The sequence below is a fragment of the Panthera uncia genome, chromosome E3, assembly GCF_023721935.1.
Source record: "Panthera uncia isolate 11264 chromosome E3, Puncia_PCG_1.0, whole genome shotgun sequence".
NCBI lineage: Eukaryota > Metazoa > Chordata > Mammalia > Carnivora > Felidae > Panthera > Panthera uncia.
The window spans coordinates 17,265,396-17,285,868 of NC_064815.1; the positions used below are offsets into that span (position 1 = coordinate 17,265,396).

General features: G+C 51.6%; 2 protein-coding genes across 2 annotated transcripts; one reads left to right on the top strand and one right to left on the bottom strand.

Annotated features, from left to right (window-relative positions):
- Positions 1–4,130: 4,130 nt before the first annotated feature.
- QPRT (quinolinate phosphoribosyltransferase) lies at positions 4,131–18,906 on the bottom strand. Its single transcript, XM_049638622.1, has 4 exons — positions 18,809–18,906; positions 5,067–5,602; positions 4,610–4,741; positions 4,131–4,528 (listed from the first exon to the last, which is right to left on the bottom strand). The coding sequence occupies exons 1-4, from the start codon at positions 18,819–18,821 to the stop codon at positions 4,310–4,312; spliced, it is 900 nt and encodes a 299-aa protein (XP_049494579.1). The 5' UTR covers positions 18,822–18,906; the 3' UTR covers positions 4,131–4,309.
- Positions 13,368–16,867, top strand: LOC125928444 (40S ribosomal protein S27-like). Its single transcript, XM_049639142.1, has 2 exons — positions 13,368–13,371; positions 16,495–16,867. Exons 1-2 carry the CDS (start codon positions 13,368–13,370, stop codon positions 16,803–16,805), a joined length of 315 nt encoding a protein of 104 aa, XP_049495099.1. The 3' UTR covers positions 16,806–16,867.
- Positions 18,907–20,473: the final 1,567 nt, after the last annotated feature.

Genomic DNA, 20,473 nt, shown 5'->3' on the forward strand with positions numbered 1-20,473 from the left:
TATATTATTCGAACAAAACTGCTCTCCTTTGGCTAAAAAGCAACCAAATATCAAGAAGCAAGTGGCTTGCGGGGTAGCTCTTTGTTGGTACTGTCTAAGGCTTTGGAATCCCTCAGCTGAATTGCTGGGAGAGAGGAAAAGAGGTTACCCAGCAACCCACCAAATAGAGATATGTTTGAGGATCTCTGCTTCTGATCTTTTTCCAGGAGCGCTGTACTGGATTCCAGTGGTCTAAACAGCACTACATACCTGAAACGAAGAAAGCCCTCATCATCTGGCATAAATCTGAGGTGTACAGGGATCAATGGAGATGTTATTCACAGCCTTACAGTCAGATTCCCTTCAGTACTTTGTAGATTGGTTTTACAAGCTGAGCTACTTAGGGCCTCAGAAAGCAGGTCTTAAAATGTTGCCAAGTAACTGCCAAAATGATCTACTACTCGGGAAGTGATTGGAACAGAGTCCACAGGTACTGAAATATTTATGGAATTTTACCTACTATATTGTCTTGAAGGGCTGGCGATAAATTAATATATGTGTCCACACCACATAATGCCACAGTGGGATCTTTTAAAGATCCGAAGTTGAATTGCTTTCAGATACGGTTTGGTTTGCTAATAATGTCCTGCCGTTTTTAAATGCCTTCAGTTTTTAACTGGCCTTGGCACGCTAAAACTCATGCCCACTGAGTTCACTGACTCTGTCAGCCTGGTGTGACCTCTTTGCCTTCCCCGGCCCCGGCCCCCGCTGGACTCGATGCCCCAGTTGGCGGGTGGAGGGCTGGGAACAGGGACGAGGACATGGAAGCAGGGTGGATGGGTTGGTGAGTGAATAACACTTGGGTAACCTCTGGAGTCCACAGGGCCTTATAAGATCGCTGAGAGACCTTGAGCGGTTGGATGGAGATGTGGTGAGGGGAGTAAGCTGGGGAAGTGGGTGGAAGAAGGAACTGTGGCACACCTCTCCTCCGTTTCCATCCTTGAGCAGCTGCACTGTGTATTCATAGCCTCCTTGGCCGGTATCTTTGGAGCCCAGAAAGGAAGATGGAAGCAGAGAAAGGAAAGGCGGTGTGATCGCAGTGCCCTCTGGTGGTCAAGAGGGGACTCGACATGAGGTATTCTTAGGTACAAATATTTTCATTGTCTAGTCTCCACCTCACCCCCCACCCCCCCGCCGCGTCCCCCCCCCGTACCCCCCCAGATAGAATATAAACTCCACAAGGACAGGGATTTTTGTCTGTTTACTCATTGTTGTATATCCACTGTCTCGAATTGTGCCTGGCACCATAGTAGGTGTTGAATACATATTTATTGAATGAGTGGCTGGCGGATTTCAAACCCGGCTCCGCCACTTTATTGATGTACGACCCTGAGAAGCTCTCTCAACTTCATAAATCCTCAGCTTCCTCACGGGTAAAATAGAGACGCTCACCCCCACCCCTCATGAGCACTGAGGGAAAGAGACCCACCTACCCGGGCTGAGCAACTGCGCTCAGGCAATGGGTGTTCCCGCCCACCCACCAGCCAGCGTTGATGGTGCATTATATGCTGACTGCAGCACCCGATTTGATGGGCACACTCGCCATGATGAGCATGGGTCTTACTGGGCATGGGCAGCTTGGGAGAAATCATCCAAACCCAATCCCAGGCTGGCCAGGCAAGAAGGAAGTGTACCCGATAGACAGGGTGATATCAGGTGAGGTGTGAGATTTCTCTTCTCCCAATCCTGCCCCCCCCCCCCCCCCCCGCTCCTTCCACCCCACCCCCCAACTCCCACAGCCACACCCAACTCTTCCTACTGCCACGAACCCATGGGGCTCCACCTGCCCTCTGAGCCTTTGCGCATGCTGTTCCCTCTGACCGCAGTCCCTTCTCTCCACCCGCATTGCCACAACCCACATTCAGAGCTCTGAGGGGCTGCATCGGCCTCCTCCTGGGCTCCCTGCAGCCACTGCAGCCCCCTCGAACGCATGTTTGTGCCACGGACTCGGTCTAAACTGCAAATATGCTTATCTCACTTTCCAGCTTCGGTCTGATTGTTCTCGGGACCGAGTCCAAGTCCTCTGACCTACCATCTCGTGGTCTGGACCCAGCCCAGCTCCCAGCCATCTCGCCTCTCTTGATCCCATCTTCAAATCTTCCACCAAACAATCCAAGTCATTTCCCACCTCTGAGCCTTTGCCCTTGCCCTCCCCTCTGCCTGGAAATCCACTCCCTGGCAAGGAAGGCATGTGTTGTTTTTGCCTGCTCAGGATCCATTTGCTTTTCCTCTGGTAATGGAATCCTCTCCCAGCTCTCCGATCTGGAGGTGCCTGTAGGGCTGACCCATTTCTGCCTTCAAGGCAGCCTGAGACTCAGCCTGGTAGATTTCTTTTTTCTGTCTTAATTGGGATTTGGTGGGTGCCGTTGGCCGCCGCCCACTCAGCTTTGTCTCATTCCAGCTTCTCCCAAGTATTTTATCAGCTTAGGTCCCGGAGGCTTTGAGTTTGAGATTCCTGGTACATTTCTCCCTTCTGCCTCTGTCAGGCACTGATTCCCTCCTGGACCCCAAGGGTTTTGCCTTCCCATTCCCAGCACATCCAGGAATCCTGACTTCCTTATTTTGATATTCAGAAGTGCCCCCCCCATCCCCCCAGTTCTATCGGTTTTCAGTTATGCCTCTCCGGGTCTGGGGATCTGAGGCTCAGAGATCTAAATTCTTCCAGAGCCGGGAAGTCTGCCTAGCCGACCATGACTGTTTTCCCTGGAGAAAGGACAGGAGGACCCAGGGGTGGAAGTGTGTATTAAAGAGAACAGGTGCGGCCCCAGGTGGCACGACTGGGCTGTGTCCTGTGAGAATGGTCCCTTCAGACCAGGGCATCACCAAAGGCAGCAGCTTACCACTTCCGCCCGGCATCTTTGCTAGATTATTCTCCACTCTGTGCTCTCAGCCTGGCCACAGCAGGCACTCAGTGCATAATTAGTGTGTGAATGATGGTCTTGGCTTGTCTGGGGCTTTCACATCTGAGATGAGCTCATTGTTTTCTTGATCTGCTCCCTTCCCAGCAAGGGGTCTCCAGCACTGACGAGGAGGGGAAGGGGTAGGTTACCACCCTCAAGGCAGCCTGGGATCCCCCAGGCTCTCCCTGGGGAAGGGGCTTTGTGGACAAGCTGTTTTTCTCTCCTCCTGGCAAAGGGCAGAGAAGACAGTGGGTTCTAGGAGGGAAGAGGTGGCTCCAGAAGGGAGCCCTTCTGGAAAGTCACCTCAGGAGCTGCTTTGCCCTGAGGGACCCCTCATGTCCTTTCCTGCCCGAAGGGTTAGAGAGAGGCGAGCTCCCCGGGCTTGAAGTGAGGGTACAGTAGCCAAACAAGTGAGTGATACCTCAGGTGTGTGAGTGTGTTTAGGAAGCTGGATTTATATCCTCTGCTTAGACCCCTGAGTCTTGACTTAGCCAGGAAAAGTTGATGTCTGAACATGGACCTCCACTTGCCCCATCCCTCCTCCCTCAGGTGACCTCTGCTCTGGCCCCAACTGCCCACCTTCCTTTCCCAGCTGATGATAGCGCTATGGGACCAGAACCTAAAAGGCCCTCGGCACCCAATGGCGACACACATCTAGGTTGGAAACCCTGGAAGTGAATGGTCAGGTTCTCACCTCCTCCAAGGAGGTGGTAACAGGAGTCAGAGGAGAGAGGGAACATACTGAATACCCAGTACAACACGGGCATCGACCCAGTGGAATGTTCTAGCTGAATACCAGACCTGATGCCATATACCCTCAAATATAAACTGCCATTGACCTTAAAACACACACATTACTGGAAAAGAGACTTGTCAATTACACTTCGACCAATGTTTTCTTATGTACCAGTTCTTTCTGGTATTTGCTAAAAGAGCTGTCTGGGACTTATTTCAAACATAGATTGTTATCATGTTTTATCTACAAGCTGCATGCTAGGGCCATGATGCATGGCTATGTGATTACTGATGCCTGGCTGACGGTGACCACTAGACGCCATTGGTTAAAGATGCACTTTGATGCGGGAGAAGGTAGTATGTGAAAAAAAGCCTATCTCAGAATCGACGGACTATGGGAATTTCTAAGAGTTACTGAACACTTCTTATGTGTTAATTATCACCCAAAGAAATCCATAAGGTTGATCATTTATCAGACCCATTTTACAGATGAGCAGAGGTGAAATCAGCCCCTCCACCCCCACATAGGCAGAGCCAGACGTCAGCCCAGGCTAACGCCCGGAGAGTCCTGTACTGCAGACTCCCGGGGCCCAAGAAACCGTGTGATTCCCCTGCCAGGGGCGCCCTCTTTGGCTTTAGGTCCGGTAGGCGTGGCACACTGGAGTGGCGCCTTCCGCAAACAGCTTGAGGGAGAAATCCAGGGCCGGGGCAGCCTGGGTCAGCATCCCCAGGGAGATGACGTCAATGTGGGGCCCGCAGAACTCAGGCAGGTTGGCCAGGGTGATGCCCCCGCTGGCCTCCACGCCCACACTCGGGAAGCGGGCCTTCAGCGCAGCGGCCGTGGCGTGCAGTTCCTGCGGGACACAAACACAAGCCGGTGGGGAGGTGACTGCGCGGGACGGCGGCCCCTTCCCGGGAAGCAGACCCCACCTTACCTCGGGCTTGAAGTTGTCCAGCAGGACGAGGTCTGCGCCTGCCTCGGCCGCCTCCACAGCCTCCCGCAGACTGCCCACCTCGACTTCCACCTTCAGGGCGAAGTCGGCCACCTGCCGGGCGCCTCGAACCGCCTGTGGGGCAGAGGGGGCAGAGGGGGCAGAGGGGGCAGAGGGGGCAGAGGGACGGGAGGGTGAGGGCGAGGACAGGGGCACTTGACACGGGGCACAGTGAGCTGGGCCTGGTGTTGGAAGGGCCCCGGGGGGATAACAAGCTTGGGTTCAAGAGAACGTCTGGCATCAGGATCACTTCTTTTACATGGGGGGGGGGGGACCGCGTGAGGGGTCTAGCAGACCCCCCAACCCCCCAGGGCGTGGTCGGGGAGTCTCAGGTAGAGGGGAAGGGCTGCAGCGGGGGAGGTGGGAGCGGGGCGGGGCAGGGGCCCGGCCGGACACGCACCTTTCCCACACCACCGGCTGCCAGGATGTGGTTGTCCTTCACCATCACCAGCCCTCCCAGGTCGTATCGGTGGGCGGCGGCCCCGCCCACCAGGAGCCCGTACTTCTCCACCAGCCGGAAGCCTGGCGTGGTCTTCCTCGTGCCCGCCACGTGCCCGGCCCAGCCGGCCCCCCGCGCGGCCTCCACTGCCGCGGCCGCGGCGCTGGCCACCCCGCTGCAGCGGGCCAGCGCGTTCAAGGCCACCCGCTCCCCCAGCAGCAGGCAGTGGGCGGGGCCCCGGACCTCGGCCACCTGGGCCACGGGCGCCAGCTTGGAGCCCTCGGGGAGGAGCCAGGAGACCTGGCAGTTGACTTGGGCGAAGATGGCATCGAAGAAAGGCCTCCCAGCCAGTACGCCGGCGGACTTGGCCCACAGCGCCGCCTGCGCGGGGGCTGCCCCCGTCACCAAGGCTGCGTGGTTGGGACCTGGGCAGTCCTCTCGGAGCCAGCTGTCTGCCAGGGCGGCCAGAGTGGCGGGGGGCAGCAGCAGCGCCAGGCCTGGGAAGGAAAGACAGAGAACAGGTTATGCTTTGGCCCCCTCTCCAGTAGTCAGAGGTGGTTGTCAAAACATGTAACGACCAGTGGGGCGCCTGTCTGGCTCCGGCCAGGGAGCCTGTGGCTCTTGATCTCCCGGTTTCCAGTTGGAGCCCAGTGCTAGGTGTAGAGATTACTTAAAAATAAAACCTTAGGGGGGGAAAGAGAACTTTTAACAACCAGCTACATTGGGGACTAGCCAATCAGGACGAAGACGTGGGGGTCCTGGAAGAGGGGTTTGTGGGCAGGACAAGGTTGTCCCATTAAGGAAATAAAAATACAGGGCACCTAGTTAAATTTCTGACAAACATCAAGTTTGTTTTTAAATTTTTAAAATTGTTTTACTTGTAATGTGTATTTATTTTTGAGAGAGAGAGAGACAGTGCGGGCGGGGGGGGGGGGGGGGTTTGGGGCCACTGAATCCAAAGCAGGCTCCAGGCTCTGAGCTGTCAGTACAGAGCCCGATGCAGGGCTTGAACCCCTGAACCGTGAAATCATGACCTGAGCTGAAGTCGGACACTTAACTGACTGAGCCACCCAGGTGCCCCTGTTTTTAACTTGTCAAAAAAATTTTTGAGAGAGAAAGACAGAGAGTGAGCAGGGGAGGGGCAGAGAGAGGGGGAGTCACAGAATCCAGAGCAGGCTCCAGGCTCTGAGCTGTCAGCAGAGAACCCCATGCCTGGCTCGAACCCACGAACCGTGAGATCATGAACCCGAACCCAAGTTGCGCACTTAACCAACTAAGCCACCCAGACACCCCCCTTTTTTTAGTATAAATATATCCTAGGTGATATTTAGAACATACTTACACTTAAAATTTATCCGATTATCTGAAATTCAAGTTTAACTGAGTGGCCTGTATTTTATGTGTCAAACCTAGTGCTAGATCAACAGCTATTTATCAACTGGAAGAGAAGGCACCTAAAAGTCACCAGCAGCCTTTCCAGTCTGCCTGGCATAGGAGGATTAGTTGTGAGTGGAAGCTTCCAGCAGAATGTGTGTGCTCCACAGCACCAAGGGTTTTCCAGCTGGAAGCTCGGCTTTTTACAGATGTGGAGACTGGGGAGAGGCAGGTCGGCTGAGGTCACACAGCAAATTGGTGGCAGGGTCAGACCAACCGGGCCCCTCTGCCTTTGCTCTCTTGCTTGTAGACTCCTCCCACGCCTGATGTTTCCACAAACTGTCCTCTCTCTAGAGATGGGGGCGGTACAAGGAGGAAGGTGCAGGGGAAAATTGGGTTTGAGCCCTTGCTCTATGAGGCACAGCTTCAGGAGTGTGGGTGAGTCCTTTCCCTGTAAAAAAAAGAGTTGCGGACAAGGTGGTAGTTCCCGCCAGCGTGTAGCCGCTAACGGGCCCCTCATGTCTGTTGAATGAGTGGGTGACGGCAGAGGCCGAGCTCAGACACGGTGCGACATCGCCATCTGTCGGCCAGGAGGAGACCTGAAGCCTCCTGTGCTCGAGCCAAGGACAGAACTCGTGGCCCCTCTGGGGGAGGGGGGAGAAGGCTGGATAGCACGTTGCAGGGTTTTGTTTTGCTTCCTCATTTTGCTCCAAGTCGAAGACCAGGCATTCTGGTTTGCTCTACTCTCAGAATAAGGCCCTTCTTGCCCAGCCTTTCTCCCCCAACGCCAAGCACCCAATCTGCACGCCGCGCCCCCCACCCCCCACCCTCACTCTCAGTGATTGCACCTGGCCCTTCTGTCCCGCACTCTGCCCCATGTGGCTTCCATTCCTCCCTCAGAACCGTCTGTGCCCTGGCGGGTGCTGGGAGCCGACAGTAAAACCGACAAAGACGTGGTTTCCATCTCCACCGTTCACCGTCCAGCCAGCGGACGTAGGGCAGAGACGCGGAAGCTCCCACTCCATCCATACCAGATGCAGTGGTGTTTGCTTTTTAAAGTGAATCTGAATCCATCACCCGGTGAGTATATGGTAAACAAGCTGTGAGACACCCCTGCAGGGTAATTCTCCTGGGCAACAAAGAAAGGAACCGAGCACTCACACACACGCTCACACACACACACAAACACACAAAAGACAGGGACACGTTTCCAATGTATTCTAAGTAAAGGAGTCAGATTCTAAAGGCTACATGGTATTTGAGTTCATCCACATGACATTCTGGAAAAGGCAAAAACCACAGCAAGAGAACAGACTGGTGGTTTCCTGGGGCGGGGTGGGGGAGGGGCGGGCCACAAAGGAGCAGCCCCCCCCCCCCCAGGGCGGTAGTGGTGGGGGGGTTTGGATAGGACTGAACTATATTTTGTCTCTGATGGTGGCTGCACCACTGATGCGTTTGTCAAGACTCATAGAACTAAACAAAACGGAGAATTTTGCTCTCTGTAATGATACCTCATTAAACCTGACTTGAAGACAATAAAAAAGTACGTCACTCTCCTGCTTAGATCCCCGCTTTCGTTGTGTCAGTTCCAGCTGACCCTTCTCTCCGTTGTTTTCATTTAATCTTTTTTTTAATGTTTATTTTTTATTTTTGACAGAGAGAGAGAGACAGAGCATGAGCAGGGAGGGGTAGAGAGAGAGGGAGACACAGAATCCGAAACAGGCTCTAGGCTCTGAGCCATCAGCACAGAGCCCAATGCGGGGCTTGAACTCACAGACCGCGAGATCGTGACCTGAGCCGAAGTCGGACGCTTAACCAACTGAGCCACCCAGGCACCCCCGTTTTCATTTACTTTTTTGACAAGTCCTTATTGAACACCTGCTCTGCGCCAAGGAGTAATTTCTGGGTGACAGAATGGGCAGCTCTTCCTCTTAGCTTTTGGGCCTCAGCCTATGTTGTTCCAAGCCTGTGCCTCTGCCTGGAAGTCCCTTCCCTTCTTCCCCTCACCCCAAACTCCTCTACACCTCTTTCAGGTCTTCTCTGGGGCATCAGTTCCTCGGCAGGGGCGCTCACACACCTCCTAAATCAGGCCACATGCGCAGTCGACTCCTTGTTCTTCATCCACGCTCTACTGTTGTCTCTCTAGGGACAGAAGTGTGTCCATCCAGAGAGTTCTCTGCTCTGTCTCAAGTGCCTAACACACCAAACCATACAAATGTGCCGCTTTTACAGGTCAAAGATGGTCACGTATTGGCGATTTCATGTTATTTAGCTTCACACTAGGTGTTCAATGATATTCATCCAAGTAGAGAGGCCGCCCAGTTCGAGGAACCAGAACCCAGACTGGGGCCATACGGCCTGCGTTCCAATACTGCCCCAGCCGCCTCCAGCTGAGTTATCTTGGGCAAGTGACTGAACATCTCCAGGGCCTCAAGGGTGCCTCCTTTGTGACAGGGATAACAAAAATAATCGCCTCACAGGGTTGTATGGAAATTAAGTGCGTTAATATTTGCAAAGCCCTCGGGAACACTGTCTGGCACATAGCAGATGTGTTTGCCAAAGGGTGGCTGAACATTTACCAAGGGTCGTGGGAGCAAAGATGAAGAAATGACTAAGTGTCCAGGAGGAAAGGGGGAGGTGGTTTTAGTGGCCTTGAAGGATGAGTAATGTTTTCCAGGCAGAGTTATGAGGTAGGGAGGGGGTGGGGAGACATTTCAGGCTGAAAAAGCAGGTGTTCAAGGCTCAAAAGTAAGAAAAGAGAGAAAGTTTGTAAGGGAGGACTTCAGGGAAGAAAAGGGATGGCCAGAGTGAAGAAGGACTGAATTATTTAGCTCAGCAATTTGGACAGAACTTCGGGGCCATCACGGAATTTTAAGCAAGAGAATTATTATTTTTTTTAAGGTTTCATTTTTAAGTAATCTCTACACCCATCATGGGGCCCGAACTCACAACCCTGAGATCAAGAGTCACGTGCTCGAAAGGGCACCTGGGTGGCTCAGTCGGTTAAGTGTCTGACTTCAGCTCATGTCATGATCTCACTGTCTGTGAGTTCGAGCCCCTCGCTCTCTGCCCCTCCCCCACTCACACTCTGTCTCTCAAAAATGAATAAACATTAAAAAAATTTAAGGACGGGATAGGTGGCTCAGTCGGTTGAGCGTCTGAGCGGCTCAGGTCATGATCTCGCGGTTGACGAGTTCAAGCCCCACATCGGGCTCTGTGCTGACAGTTCAGAACCTGGAGCCTGCTTTGGATTCGATGTCTCCCTCTCTCTCTGCCCCTCCCCGCTCATGCTCTGTCTCTGTCTCAAAAATAAATATAAACATTAAAAAAAATTTTTTTTTAATTAGAGTCGCATGCTCTAGCAACTGAGCCAGACAGGTGCCCCAAGCAAGAAAATTATAGAATTATGATTTTGTTCTAGAAGAATAACTTCATCCACCAACTGGAGACAGGTTGGGAGGCAAAAGGAGGCTGAGGCGATTGGCCAGACAAAAAAAGAGACGAAGCCCTGAACTTGGGCAGGAACCATAGGAATAGCAAACAGGGGCAAACGTGAAAGCTGTAGGAGCCACCGGAATTAGCAGCTCATGAGATGCAGAATCCTTGGGTTTCTGCCGTGAGTAGCTGAAAACTGACATAAGGAGAAGTTCAGGGTGGAGGATGGGGACAGCAGAAACCAGCAGCCCGCGTGCCCGCCGTGGGCACCGCACTTCTCTCAGGCTCTCTCCTCGGAAACCCACCACAGGGAATTATTACCATTTTACAAGTACAGACGCTGGATGTCAAGGAGCGTCCTGCGTCGTGCCCTGGTGCCACAGCGTATAAATAAGCAGCAGAGCTGGGGGGAAAGAGTGGCTTCGGCTTTGCAGATGTTAAGGTTGCGCTGCCAGCAGGAAAACGTGCGTGGCGGTGTCCTGATGGTGGGACCTGGAGTTCGGAGAGACACTGGGTGAGGAACGGGGATTTTGGAGCCACCAGCAGACATGGGTGATGACTAAGCATAGCAACTCGTAAGATCATCAGGTCAGGTAAGAAGAGGAGGGCTCTGGGAAGCACCAGTATTTAAAAAGAGAAGTGGCACCAGGAGGGAGTGGGCGTCTGGAGCCGAGGGTTTCAAGAAGTAGGATGTGAGCAGAAGCAAATAGAAGGAAGGCTGCAAATGGGCATAAGACTTAGCAGCTGGGAGGCCATTGCCAGAGCAGTCTTAGCACTGGGTAGTGGGGGCAGAAGCCACATGGTCATGGTCAAGGAGTGCATGGGAGGAGAGGAAGTGGTGGCGGTGGGTGTGACCACTCTACTTGGCAGAAGCTGAGAGAGCAGGGGGCCCTGCTCCCCGGGGAGCTTTTCAGACAGTCTGCTGCTCAGCCCCAGCCCAGACCAACTGAATCAGAATCTTTCTGGGTGGGTCCCAGGCATCCAAGTTTTGGAAGAGCTTCCCCTGTGATTCAGATGCACATAAGGGCTAAGAACCCATGCTCCAAGGCATGGCTGGATTGGTCAGTAGAACAAGTGAGTCTGGATCTTGGGGTCATGAGTTGGAGCCCCATGTTGAGTGTAGAGATTATTAAAAAAAAAAAAAGAGAGAGAGAAAAAAAGAACCTATGCTCACTTGTGCTCACACAAGTCCACACCTCCTGCCTTCATTTATATGAAATGTCCAGAAAAGGCAAATCAAAGAGACAGACATCAGAATAGTGGTTGTCGGGGGTTGGGAATGAACTCTAAATGGCATAGGGTTGGAAGGATGGCAATAACCTGTTGGCACGGGTGCCTGGGTGGCTCAGTCAGTGAAGCATCTGACTCTTAAGCATCTGACTTGATCTCAGGGTCGTGAGTTCAATCCCCATATTGGGCTCCGTGCTGGCTGGGGAGCCTACTTTAAAAAAAAAAAAAAAGACAGGCACCACCTTGCACCCCAGTGAACTCTGGGCACTGAAAATCAGGAAGAAAGACAACTAGATACCGGGCGTTTCTGACAGGAGAGCACATCACCACCCAGCAATACTCTTGCCCAAATAGGCAACCCAGAGTAAGATCAGACTTCTAGATGCAACCACCAATTTACAAGAAAACCAGAGGGCAGAGGAACATGTTAAACTCTACCATGGGAATACAGCCAGCAAAATTCAGACCATAGGAAACTCTACCAGAGGACAGTCTAATTTTTCCAACAAGTACAGTGCAAGAAAAAGAAAAGGTTAAAAGAATCTTAAAACAGGGGTGCCTGGCCGGCTTAGTCAGTAGAGCATTGATCTCGGGGTCGTGAGTTTGAGCCTTATGTTGGGTGCAGAGATTACTTAAAACTAAAATCTGTAAGGGCACCTGTGTGGCTCAGTCGGTTAAGTGTCTGACTCTTGGTTTGGGCTCAGGTCATGACCTCATGATTTGTGGGATCGAGCCCCTGACAGCATGGAGCCTGCTTGGGATTCTCTCTCTCCTCTCTCTCTCTGCCCCTCCCCCTGCTCACGTGCTGGCAAACAAAATTCTCTCTCAAAATAAACATTTTTCGGGGTGTCTGGGTGGTTCAGTCAGTTGAGCATCTGACTTCAGCTCAGGTCATAATCTCACAGCTTGTGAGTTCAAGCCCCACATCGGGCTCTGTCCTGACACCTCAGAGCCTGGAGCCTGCTTCGGATTCTGTGTCTCCCTCTCTCTCTGCCCCTAACCCACTCACATTCTGTCTCTATCTCTCTCAAAAATAAATAAACATTTAAAAAAAGTTTTTTAAATAAACATTTTTAAAAACTAAAATAAAATGTAAAAAAGTTTTTTAAAGAATCTTAAAACACATGCTAATCGACTGCAACATACAGATCTTATTTGGATCCTAATTCAAACAAAGTGAAACCAAATTAGAGCATTAATGAGACAACTGAAAATTTGGACACCGACTGGATATTTGATAATATTAAGGACTTTTTTTTTTTTAAGTTTATTTGTTTTCAAAGAGACAGAGAGCACAAGCTGGGGAGAGGGGCAGAGAGAGAGGGACAGAGAATCCCAAGCGGGACTCGACCCCACAAACCATGAGATCATGGCCTGAGCTGAAATCAAGAGTCTGATGCTGAACCAACTGAGCCACCCAGGCGCCCCACATTAAGGATCTTTTTTTTTAACTTCGTTGTAAAGAAAAGTTAGTTGTGATAATTGTATTGTGGTTGCAATAAAAAGAAACATCCTTATGTGTTCTTAGGAGATACACGTCAAGATGTTCATGTATGAAAAGACTGGAGAGCCGGCTTTACTTTAAGGTAATCCTGAAAGGTAGAAAGTAGAAATGGTGTGGATTGAGCTGGGCTGGCCAAAAGTTGGTGGTTGTTGAGGCTTGCATGATGGGTACATGAGGGTTCATCATCTTTTTCTGTTTATTTTTGTTTGAAAAATCTTTATAATGAAAAAAGTTAGGAAGGAAGGTAGGAAGGAAGGAAGGTAAGAAGGAAGGAAAAAAGAAAGAGAGAGGAAGGGAAAAAAGAAAGAGAGAAAGGGGAAGAGAGGACCGTCATTTGACATAGGGTCAAGGAAAGTTGTGGGTTGTTTTGTTTTGTTTTGTTTTGTTTTGTTTTGAAGTGGGCTTCACGCCCAGCACAGAGCCCAATGTCCGACTTGATTGAACTCACAAACGTGAGATCAGGACTTGAGCTTGATCGAGAGCTGGATGCTTAACCAACGGAGCCACCCAGGCGCCCCAAGGAAAGTTTTTTTAGGATGGGTAAGGCAGTCCTGCTCAACCTTGGCTGCCCAATGGAATCATCTGGGGAGCTCTGCAAGATGCTGATGCCTTGGCTGCCCTCCCCCCACCCCAAGATTCTAACTGCAATGTGGTAACATAATTTTAATTTGTAGTAAAGCTGAGAGCTTCTGAAGTGCAGGAAAAGAATCATCTCTACCATGGGTCCGTGCCTACAGGCCTGGCACGTTGTCACAAATCCTACCCCCAGTTCCTCAAGCTCGAGCTCACTCATATTTACAGGTGGAGATCTGAGACCCAGAAATGTAGAGGAAACTACCTACAGAGCAGAGCCAGGAAATGATAAAGCAGGACAATGACCAGGGTGGACCCAGGTCTCCCCTCTCCAGGCCGGGTGCTTTGGGAACCCCACGAAGCCTCCGCCAGCAGGGGTTACTCTCTCGGAGCCTTTGAGATCCATCGTTCGGCGTGTGAATCGCTGAGTGAGAATGTTACAGGCTCCGTGTTCCGTTTGTGAAAAATAAACAAATACCTCTGGTTTGCTTCAGCCTCCCCACCCCATGCATTTCCAACAAAAGGGATTCCTGAGGGAAGCAGCTGTTACTGAAAGGAACTTCAGAGAAGGGAGAGCTGTTTTGGCAACTGCCAGAGGAGATCTTGCCTAGAAACTGCCACCCAGAGGGCGGCTGTAACGCCCTGTCCTGCCTTCTACCCTTGAGGTTGTCATATATAAAAGTTCTCTCAAGGTGCGCAGACTTCAGAGATTATAGTTTTATCCTGTGGGCTGTAACTTAGATCTCTTAATTGGCTGTCCAGAATTTCATTAAAATTGGCATCTCGGGGCACCTGGGTGGCTCAGTAGGTTAAGCGTCTGACTTTGGCTCAGGTCATGATCTCGTGGTTCCATGACTCCAAGTCCCACATCGGGCTCTCTGCTGTCAACGTGGAGGCTGCCTAGGATCTTGTCTCCTTCGCTCTGCCCTTCCCCTGCTCAAGCATGGGCTCTCTCTCTCTCAAAAATAAGTAAACATTAAAAAATTAATGGGAATGAAAGCTGGTGCAGCCACTCTGGAAAACAGTATGGAGGTTCCTCAAAAAACTAAAAATAGAACTACCCTACGACCCAGCAATTACACTACTAGGCATTTATCCAAGGGATACAGGTGTGCTGTTTCGAAGGGGCACATGCACCCCCATGTTTATAGCAGTACCATCGACAACAGCCAAAGGATGGAAAGAGCCCAGATGGCCATCGATGGATGAATGGATAAAGAAGATGTGGTATATATATACAACGGAGTATTACTCGCCAATCAAAAAGAATGAAATCTTGCCATTTGCAACTGATCTCACATGATCTCAGTGGATGGAACTGGAGGGTATTATGCTAAGTGAAATTAGAGAAAGACAAACATCATATGACTTCACTCATAGGAGGACTTTAAGAGACAAAACAGATGAACATAAGGGAAGGGAAACAAAAATAATATAAAAACAGGGAGGCGGACAGAACAGAAGAGACTCATAAATATGGAGAACAAACTGAGGGTTCCTGGAGGGGTTGTGGGAAGAGGGATGGGCTAAATGGGTAAGGGGCACTAAGGAATCTACTCCTGAAACCATTGTTGCACTATATGCTAGCTAATTTGGATGTAAATTTAAAATTAAAAATAAATACATAAGTACATAAATACATAAAATTTAAAATAATTGGCATCCCTGTTCCTGAGGGGATGCAAAGCATCATGGCATATTTCTTGCCTGCACTTCCTTCCTCCCTCCCTTCCCACTTCCTTCCTTCCTTTCTCCCTCCCTTCCTTCCTTCCTTCCTTAAGTTTTATTTATCTAAGTGATCTCTACACCCAACATGGGGCTCGAACTCATGACAAGAGTCGTGTACTCTTCCGCCTGAGCCAGCCAGGCATCCCTCTTGCACCTTTTTTCGTTACAAATCATGTAAAAAGATACAGATAAAGCGATGACCCTGGCAGAATATATGAAGATTTCCCCCCATGGGCACTTTTGCTGTTCTTGTCTGGACGGTGGACTGATTCTTACTGTGCTTCTGCGTGGCCCTAAGTGGATGGTGGCTCCTGGTCGTGAGGGACGAGGCCAAAATGAGAACTTCCACACCTTCCTCTTTCCTTCGGTCGTTTAACTTGCTCCTGCGAACACACCCAAGATGAGTGTAACAAGTGTGTTCTTATTTTTGTGTGTGACAATGTGGACTGTGTCGGCAGCTATGGGGGTGGTATGTGTTCCACCTAAACCCAAGTCAGGGGACTCCTGGGTGGCTCAGTCGGTTAAGCGTCCAACTCTTGATTTCGGCTCAGGTCATGATCTCACGGTTCGTGGGTTCAAGCCCTGGGTCGGGCTCTGTGATGACAGCACGGAGCCTGCTTGACATTCTCTGTCTCTCCTTTGCTCTCTGCCCCTCCCCTGCTCTGTCTCTCTCAAAATAAATAAATACTACAAAAAAAAAAAAAAAAGGATGGGGGTGCCTAGCTGGCTCAGTCGGTGAAGCACACAACTCTTGATCTCGCAGTTGTGAGTTTGAGCCCCATGTTGGGGGTAAAAATTACTTAAATAAAATAAAACAACAGCTAACACTTTCACAGTCCTTCTGAAGCACTGTGCCAAGCATCTTACATGTATATATAGACATATTCAATCCTCACAACGACCCTTTGAGATAGGTCCCATTATTTCCTCCATTTTACAGTTGTGGAAACTGAGGCACTGAAAGGGCAAGTAGCACCCAAAGTTCACAAATTTCACATAGCTGGGAATGGGGAGTCAGGATCATAAACTCAGGCAGGATGGCTCCAGAGTCCCCTCACTTATCCCACCTCACCACACACTGCCATAATCTAGCACAAAATTATATTTTGAAATTGCCATATGTTTATTACGTCAACATTCAGAGCTCTGCAAACCACGCCCACGGTTCCAGGGCTCTTCCCTACTGACCTCGGAACACCCTGGATCAGGGCGTCAGAAACACCAGGGGTGGGGGTGGGGGCGCCTGGGTGGCTCAGTCGGTTAAGTATCAACTCTTGGTTTCGGTTTAGGTCATGATCTCATGGTTCCTGAGATCAAGTCTCGAGTTGGATTCCAGGCTGACAGTGTGGCGCCTGCTTGGGATTCTCTCTCTCCTTCTCTCTCTCTCTCCCCATCCCCAATTCGTGCGTGCGTGTGCGCACGTGAGTGTGCACTCTCTCTCTCTCTCTCTCAAAATAAAGTAACAAACAAAAAAGAAACACCTGGGTTGGAATCTTACTCCGCCACCTACACGCTGAGCGACCTGAGGCAATCTGCTAACCTGAGGGTCAGTTTCACGCAGAAATCACAGGTTTTCCGGAGGCGAAGATCCGCCCACAAGAACATGCCCCTCCAAGGACCTCCTGCCCCCATCCCCGGAAGAGGAGGAGAGGAAGCCCAAGAAGCAGCGCCTGGCGCAGAGCCCCAACTCCTACTTCACGGGCGTGAAGTGCCCAGGACGCTACAAACTCACGACCATGTTCAGCCACGTGCAGACCGTGGTGCTGTCTGGGGGCTGCTCCACCGTCCTGTGCCAGCCGACAGAAGGACAAGCAAGGCTCACGGAAGGATGCTCCTTCAGATGGAAGCAGCACTAAAAGCCCCGAGTCAACATGAGTGGGGAACTATCCCAACAAACAGCTTTAGGATTAAAAAAAAAAAAAAAAGGCTGTAAGGAAAGAACACAGCACCAGCACCCAGCACCCAGACTGGCCCGCTCTGGCCCGCCCTGCTCACACTTTGGCCGAGTCTGACTTCTCCATCTTTGCCCACCAGCCTGCCACCTGCTTCTGCCGCAACTCTGTCCTTGCCCTCCCTTTCCCCCATGTCCCCAGCTTTTGATTCACCCCTTAATTTGCCTGCTCCCTCCTGGCTTAATTTCCACGGGGCATTGATCCCCGCCAACCCTTCTGACTTGGCCCAGAGGTCCACCAACATCACCAGAGTGAAGGCACTGAAACAAAGGAAGCCTCCAGCAGGCTCCGCCCCCAGAGGGAGGTGGGAACAGAAAAGGAAGAGGTTCAGGTGACACTCTGGTGAAGGCAAGTCATAGGACGCGGCAGCTGCCTGGATATTGGGGTGCGAGGGAGGATGGGCAAAGATGACCCTGAGGTCAAGTAGAAGGATGGTGAGGTAAGGACAGAAATGGAGGCAACGTGGAGCGCCCGGGTGGCTCAGTCAGTTAAGCGTCCAACTTTGGCTCGGGTCACGATCTCGCGGTTTGTGAGTTTGAGCCCCGCGTTGGGTGCTGTGCTGACAGCTCAGAGTCTGGAGCCTGCTAGGGATTCTGTGTCTCCCTCTCTCTCTGCCCCTCCCCTGCTCATGCTCTGTCTCTCTCTCTCTCTCTGTCTCTCTCTCCCAAAAATAAATAAAAACATTTTAAAAAATTTAAAAAAGAAAGAAAGAAATGGAGCCGATGTGGGGGGAGGTCTTTGAGTCTGACACACCAGGGAGATGTCCAGGTGCAAATGGACCCCACAAGGCTTCCAAAGATGGGACCAGAATCTGGGAGGGCGCAGAGCTGGACAGACACACATGGGGAATCAACACCATCACCGGCATAACGACATCAAGTGATTTCTGTGTAGCTGGCACAATGAGTATTATCTCATTTAATCTGAATCACAACCCAAGCGAAGGCAGTGTTTTCACTTCATCAATGAGGAAACTGAGGCACAGTGAGTGGAAGCGTCCCGGTTCTGTCCGAGGTCACACAGTTAGCATGTGGCAGGGATAGGACTTGAACCCAGGCTCTGACTCTGAGGTCATTTCTAAGCCAAAAGCTGGCTTGGACCCCAAAAGCTGGCTCCACAGCCAACCCAGAGGTGCCAGGTGTGTGGGGCCAGCAGATACCTCAGACCAGGGGAGGCAGGTCAGAGCCGGAGAGAAACAGCCCAGGGTGGGGAAAGAGAAAATGCAGAGAGCTCAGGAAGGGGCCTCCTGTCTTTCAGGCACTGGCCAGATACCTTCCAGGAGTCTGTCGTTTGTGAGCTGGGAACTATTATTGTCATTTTACAGATGCAAGGAAATGAGGATCTGAGAAGTCAGGTGACCTGCCCAACGTCACACAGCCTGTTCCTGGTGAAGCCCAGATTCAAACAGGAGCCTTTGGACTCCAGAGCCTGGCCGGTATCCTAGTGCACACGGCCTCCTTAGCGACAGCACCCCCACCCCAGGCAGAGTCACTGGGCTCCAGCCCCCTCCCCCACCCGGCTGCACAAAGGACCGGACTTTGCTCCCCTCCTCCCCCCGCCAGCTATGTAGGGGCAAAGTCCAGAGCTGCTCGCAAAAGCGGCCTCCTCCAGACCACCCTGACCTTTCCTTTCCGGGGGCTCCAGCCCCTTTCTGCCCCTTTCTTCCCCAGAACTCGTTGGGGAACCATAGAAAGAGAAATAAGGGTAAGAAGTAGACTCCTGGAGACAGAAGAAGAGCTTGGGGTTCAGAGAGGTTGGGGGCAGAGAGTAGTGGGGAGGGAGGAGAATAGGGGGCAGGCGCAGTTCAAGGGGGTAAGAGACTGAGATGTGTTGGGATGAGGAGGGAGGCAGGATAGGGGACATGGTGAGACAGGGAAGGGGAAGCCAGGCCTGGGAGCCTCCTCTACCTTCCGGGTCCATGACCGCTTGAAGCTGCAGGACCGGCGGCGTGCACTGCTCGGTTCCCCTTCTCCTCGGAGGCCGGAGGGGGTGGGACTGCCAGAGGAAGAAGGAAGGGGCTGGTCCAGCCAGCCCTTCCCAGATTCTCTGGGGCTCCCTCCCTCCTCCCCTCTGCCAGGACCCCTGGGGCGGTACACACCTTCTCCTTCCACTTTCTGCTGGACTGGAAGAGCTCTTGCCTGTCTTACTCAGAAGTCCTCACCCCGTTCCCTCCACACAGCCAGCCTTCCCCAGGCCGTGAGGCTGCTGGTGACAGCTGGAAAGCTTCTTTGATGGGTGCCCTGGAAAAATCGCGGGCTTGGGTCCTGTGTTCAGATCCCAATTCCCAATTAGTTCTAAAATCTGATTTTCTGAATAAGTGTATTTCTCACTTGACCTATTTTTCCCCCCCTTAGGCCAGACCCCCACTATATCCAACTTGAACTAGAATAACGCTCTCACTTTGGGCTGCACTCCCTTCAGGCCATCCTCCTGGATGCCCGGTTTACCCAAAAGACAGATCCAAGCTTGCCACAGGTGTACTTGAAATCATCATTTTTTCATTCACTAATTCATTTACCCCTCCATTCAGTAAACACATATCAGGTAGCTACTGTGCCGGGCCCTGGACCCTGGAATCACAAAGATGACACGTGGACTTGGAGGGGCCACACTCTAATGAGTGGGGGACACCGTCACACAGTTACAGCCCGGGTGTCGTGCGGTCACACGAGGTGCCGTGGAAGAAATACCATGTCTGTTGGGGATGGAAGCGGCAAGGGCGGCTTCACAAAGGCGGTGACATTTGAGCTGAATCTTGACGGTTGAGGAGTTTGGTGCGAAATCAAGATGTGTGCGTCATGGGGCAGGCCGGGGGTGGGCTGGCTTCAGGCAGAGCGCGTGCAGTCTTGAGTAGGTGGCTCTCTTCAGGACCAGCCCTCCTGGGATGGATCTGGCCCATAGTCCAGCTAGGCTATCCAGAGGCCACAAGCTGGCCAGGCAGGGACTGAGCACCCTGGGAAACTGAGGCACACAGGCACCCATTTGCAGCTCATTGTCCCCAGCAAGTAGACTATCTTCAAAGTACCCTGGGTTTCCTTTGTCTAACAGCTCTACCCCGAACCTCCCTAGAGGACAACAGCCACCCACTGTGTAGGATACCCTTGTGGAGTTTGAAAGTTTTCTCTCTACGTTTGGCTGGAGTCTGCTCCTGCAAATACTTTGGGAATCTTAGCATCTTCTGGTTATATTCCTCTCTGGTCTTGCTAACAATCCAGGCTTAATCTGCTTCCTGGCACAGTCACTGAGCTTGGGGCTCAGGGCTGGGGTCTTTCTCATTCCCTCAGCCCAAGGGCTTAGAGGACTCAGAACTGACAGGTGTCACCTCTACTTGTATCCCACCCATCACAGGTTCCGCCTGCCAAACTGAACGTGGTCCAGGGTCAGAAATAGGGATGCAGAGGACATTTAGGTGTAAATATCCCTTTTCAGAAATGAAATGTCCTCAGAAGAATGCCTGGGGGCTCTTTCTCCTGTCTGCAAAAATGAATTGCATTAATAGATTTCTCAAGACTTTCTCTAAATCCTTTTACCACCTGGAAACATCATTTTGTATGACACAGCTTTATTTGTAA

What these genes read in the sequence shown, in the direction of transcription:
- QPRT (XM_049638622.1), bottom strand. An exon ending in CAGCCGGTGGTGTGGGAAAG is followed by an intron (nt 4,742 to 5,066) that starts GTGCGTGTCCGG and finishes TCTGCCCCACAG; the next exon opens with GCGGTTCGAGGCGCCCGGCA. An exon ending in TGGACAACTTCAAGCCCGAG is followed by an intron (nt 4,529 to 4,609) that starts GTAAGGTGGGGT and finishes TGTGTCCCGCAG; the next exon opens with GAACTGCACGCCACGGCCGC.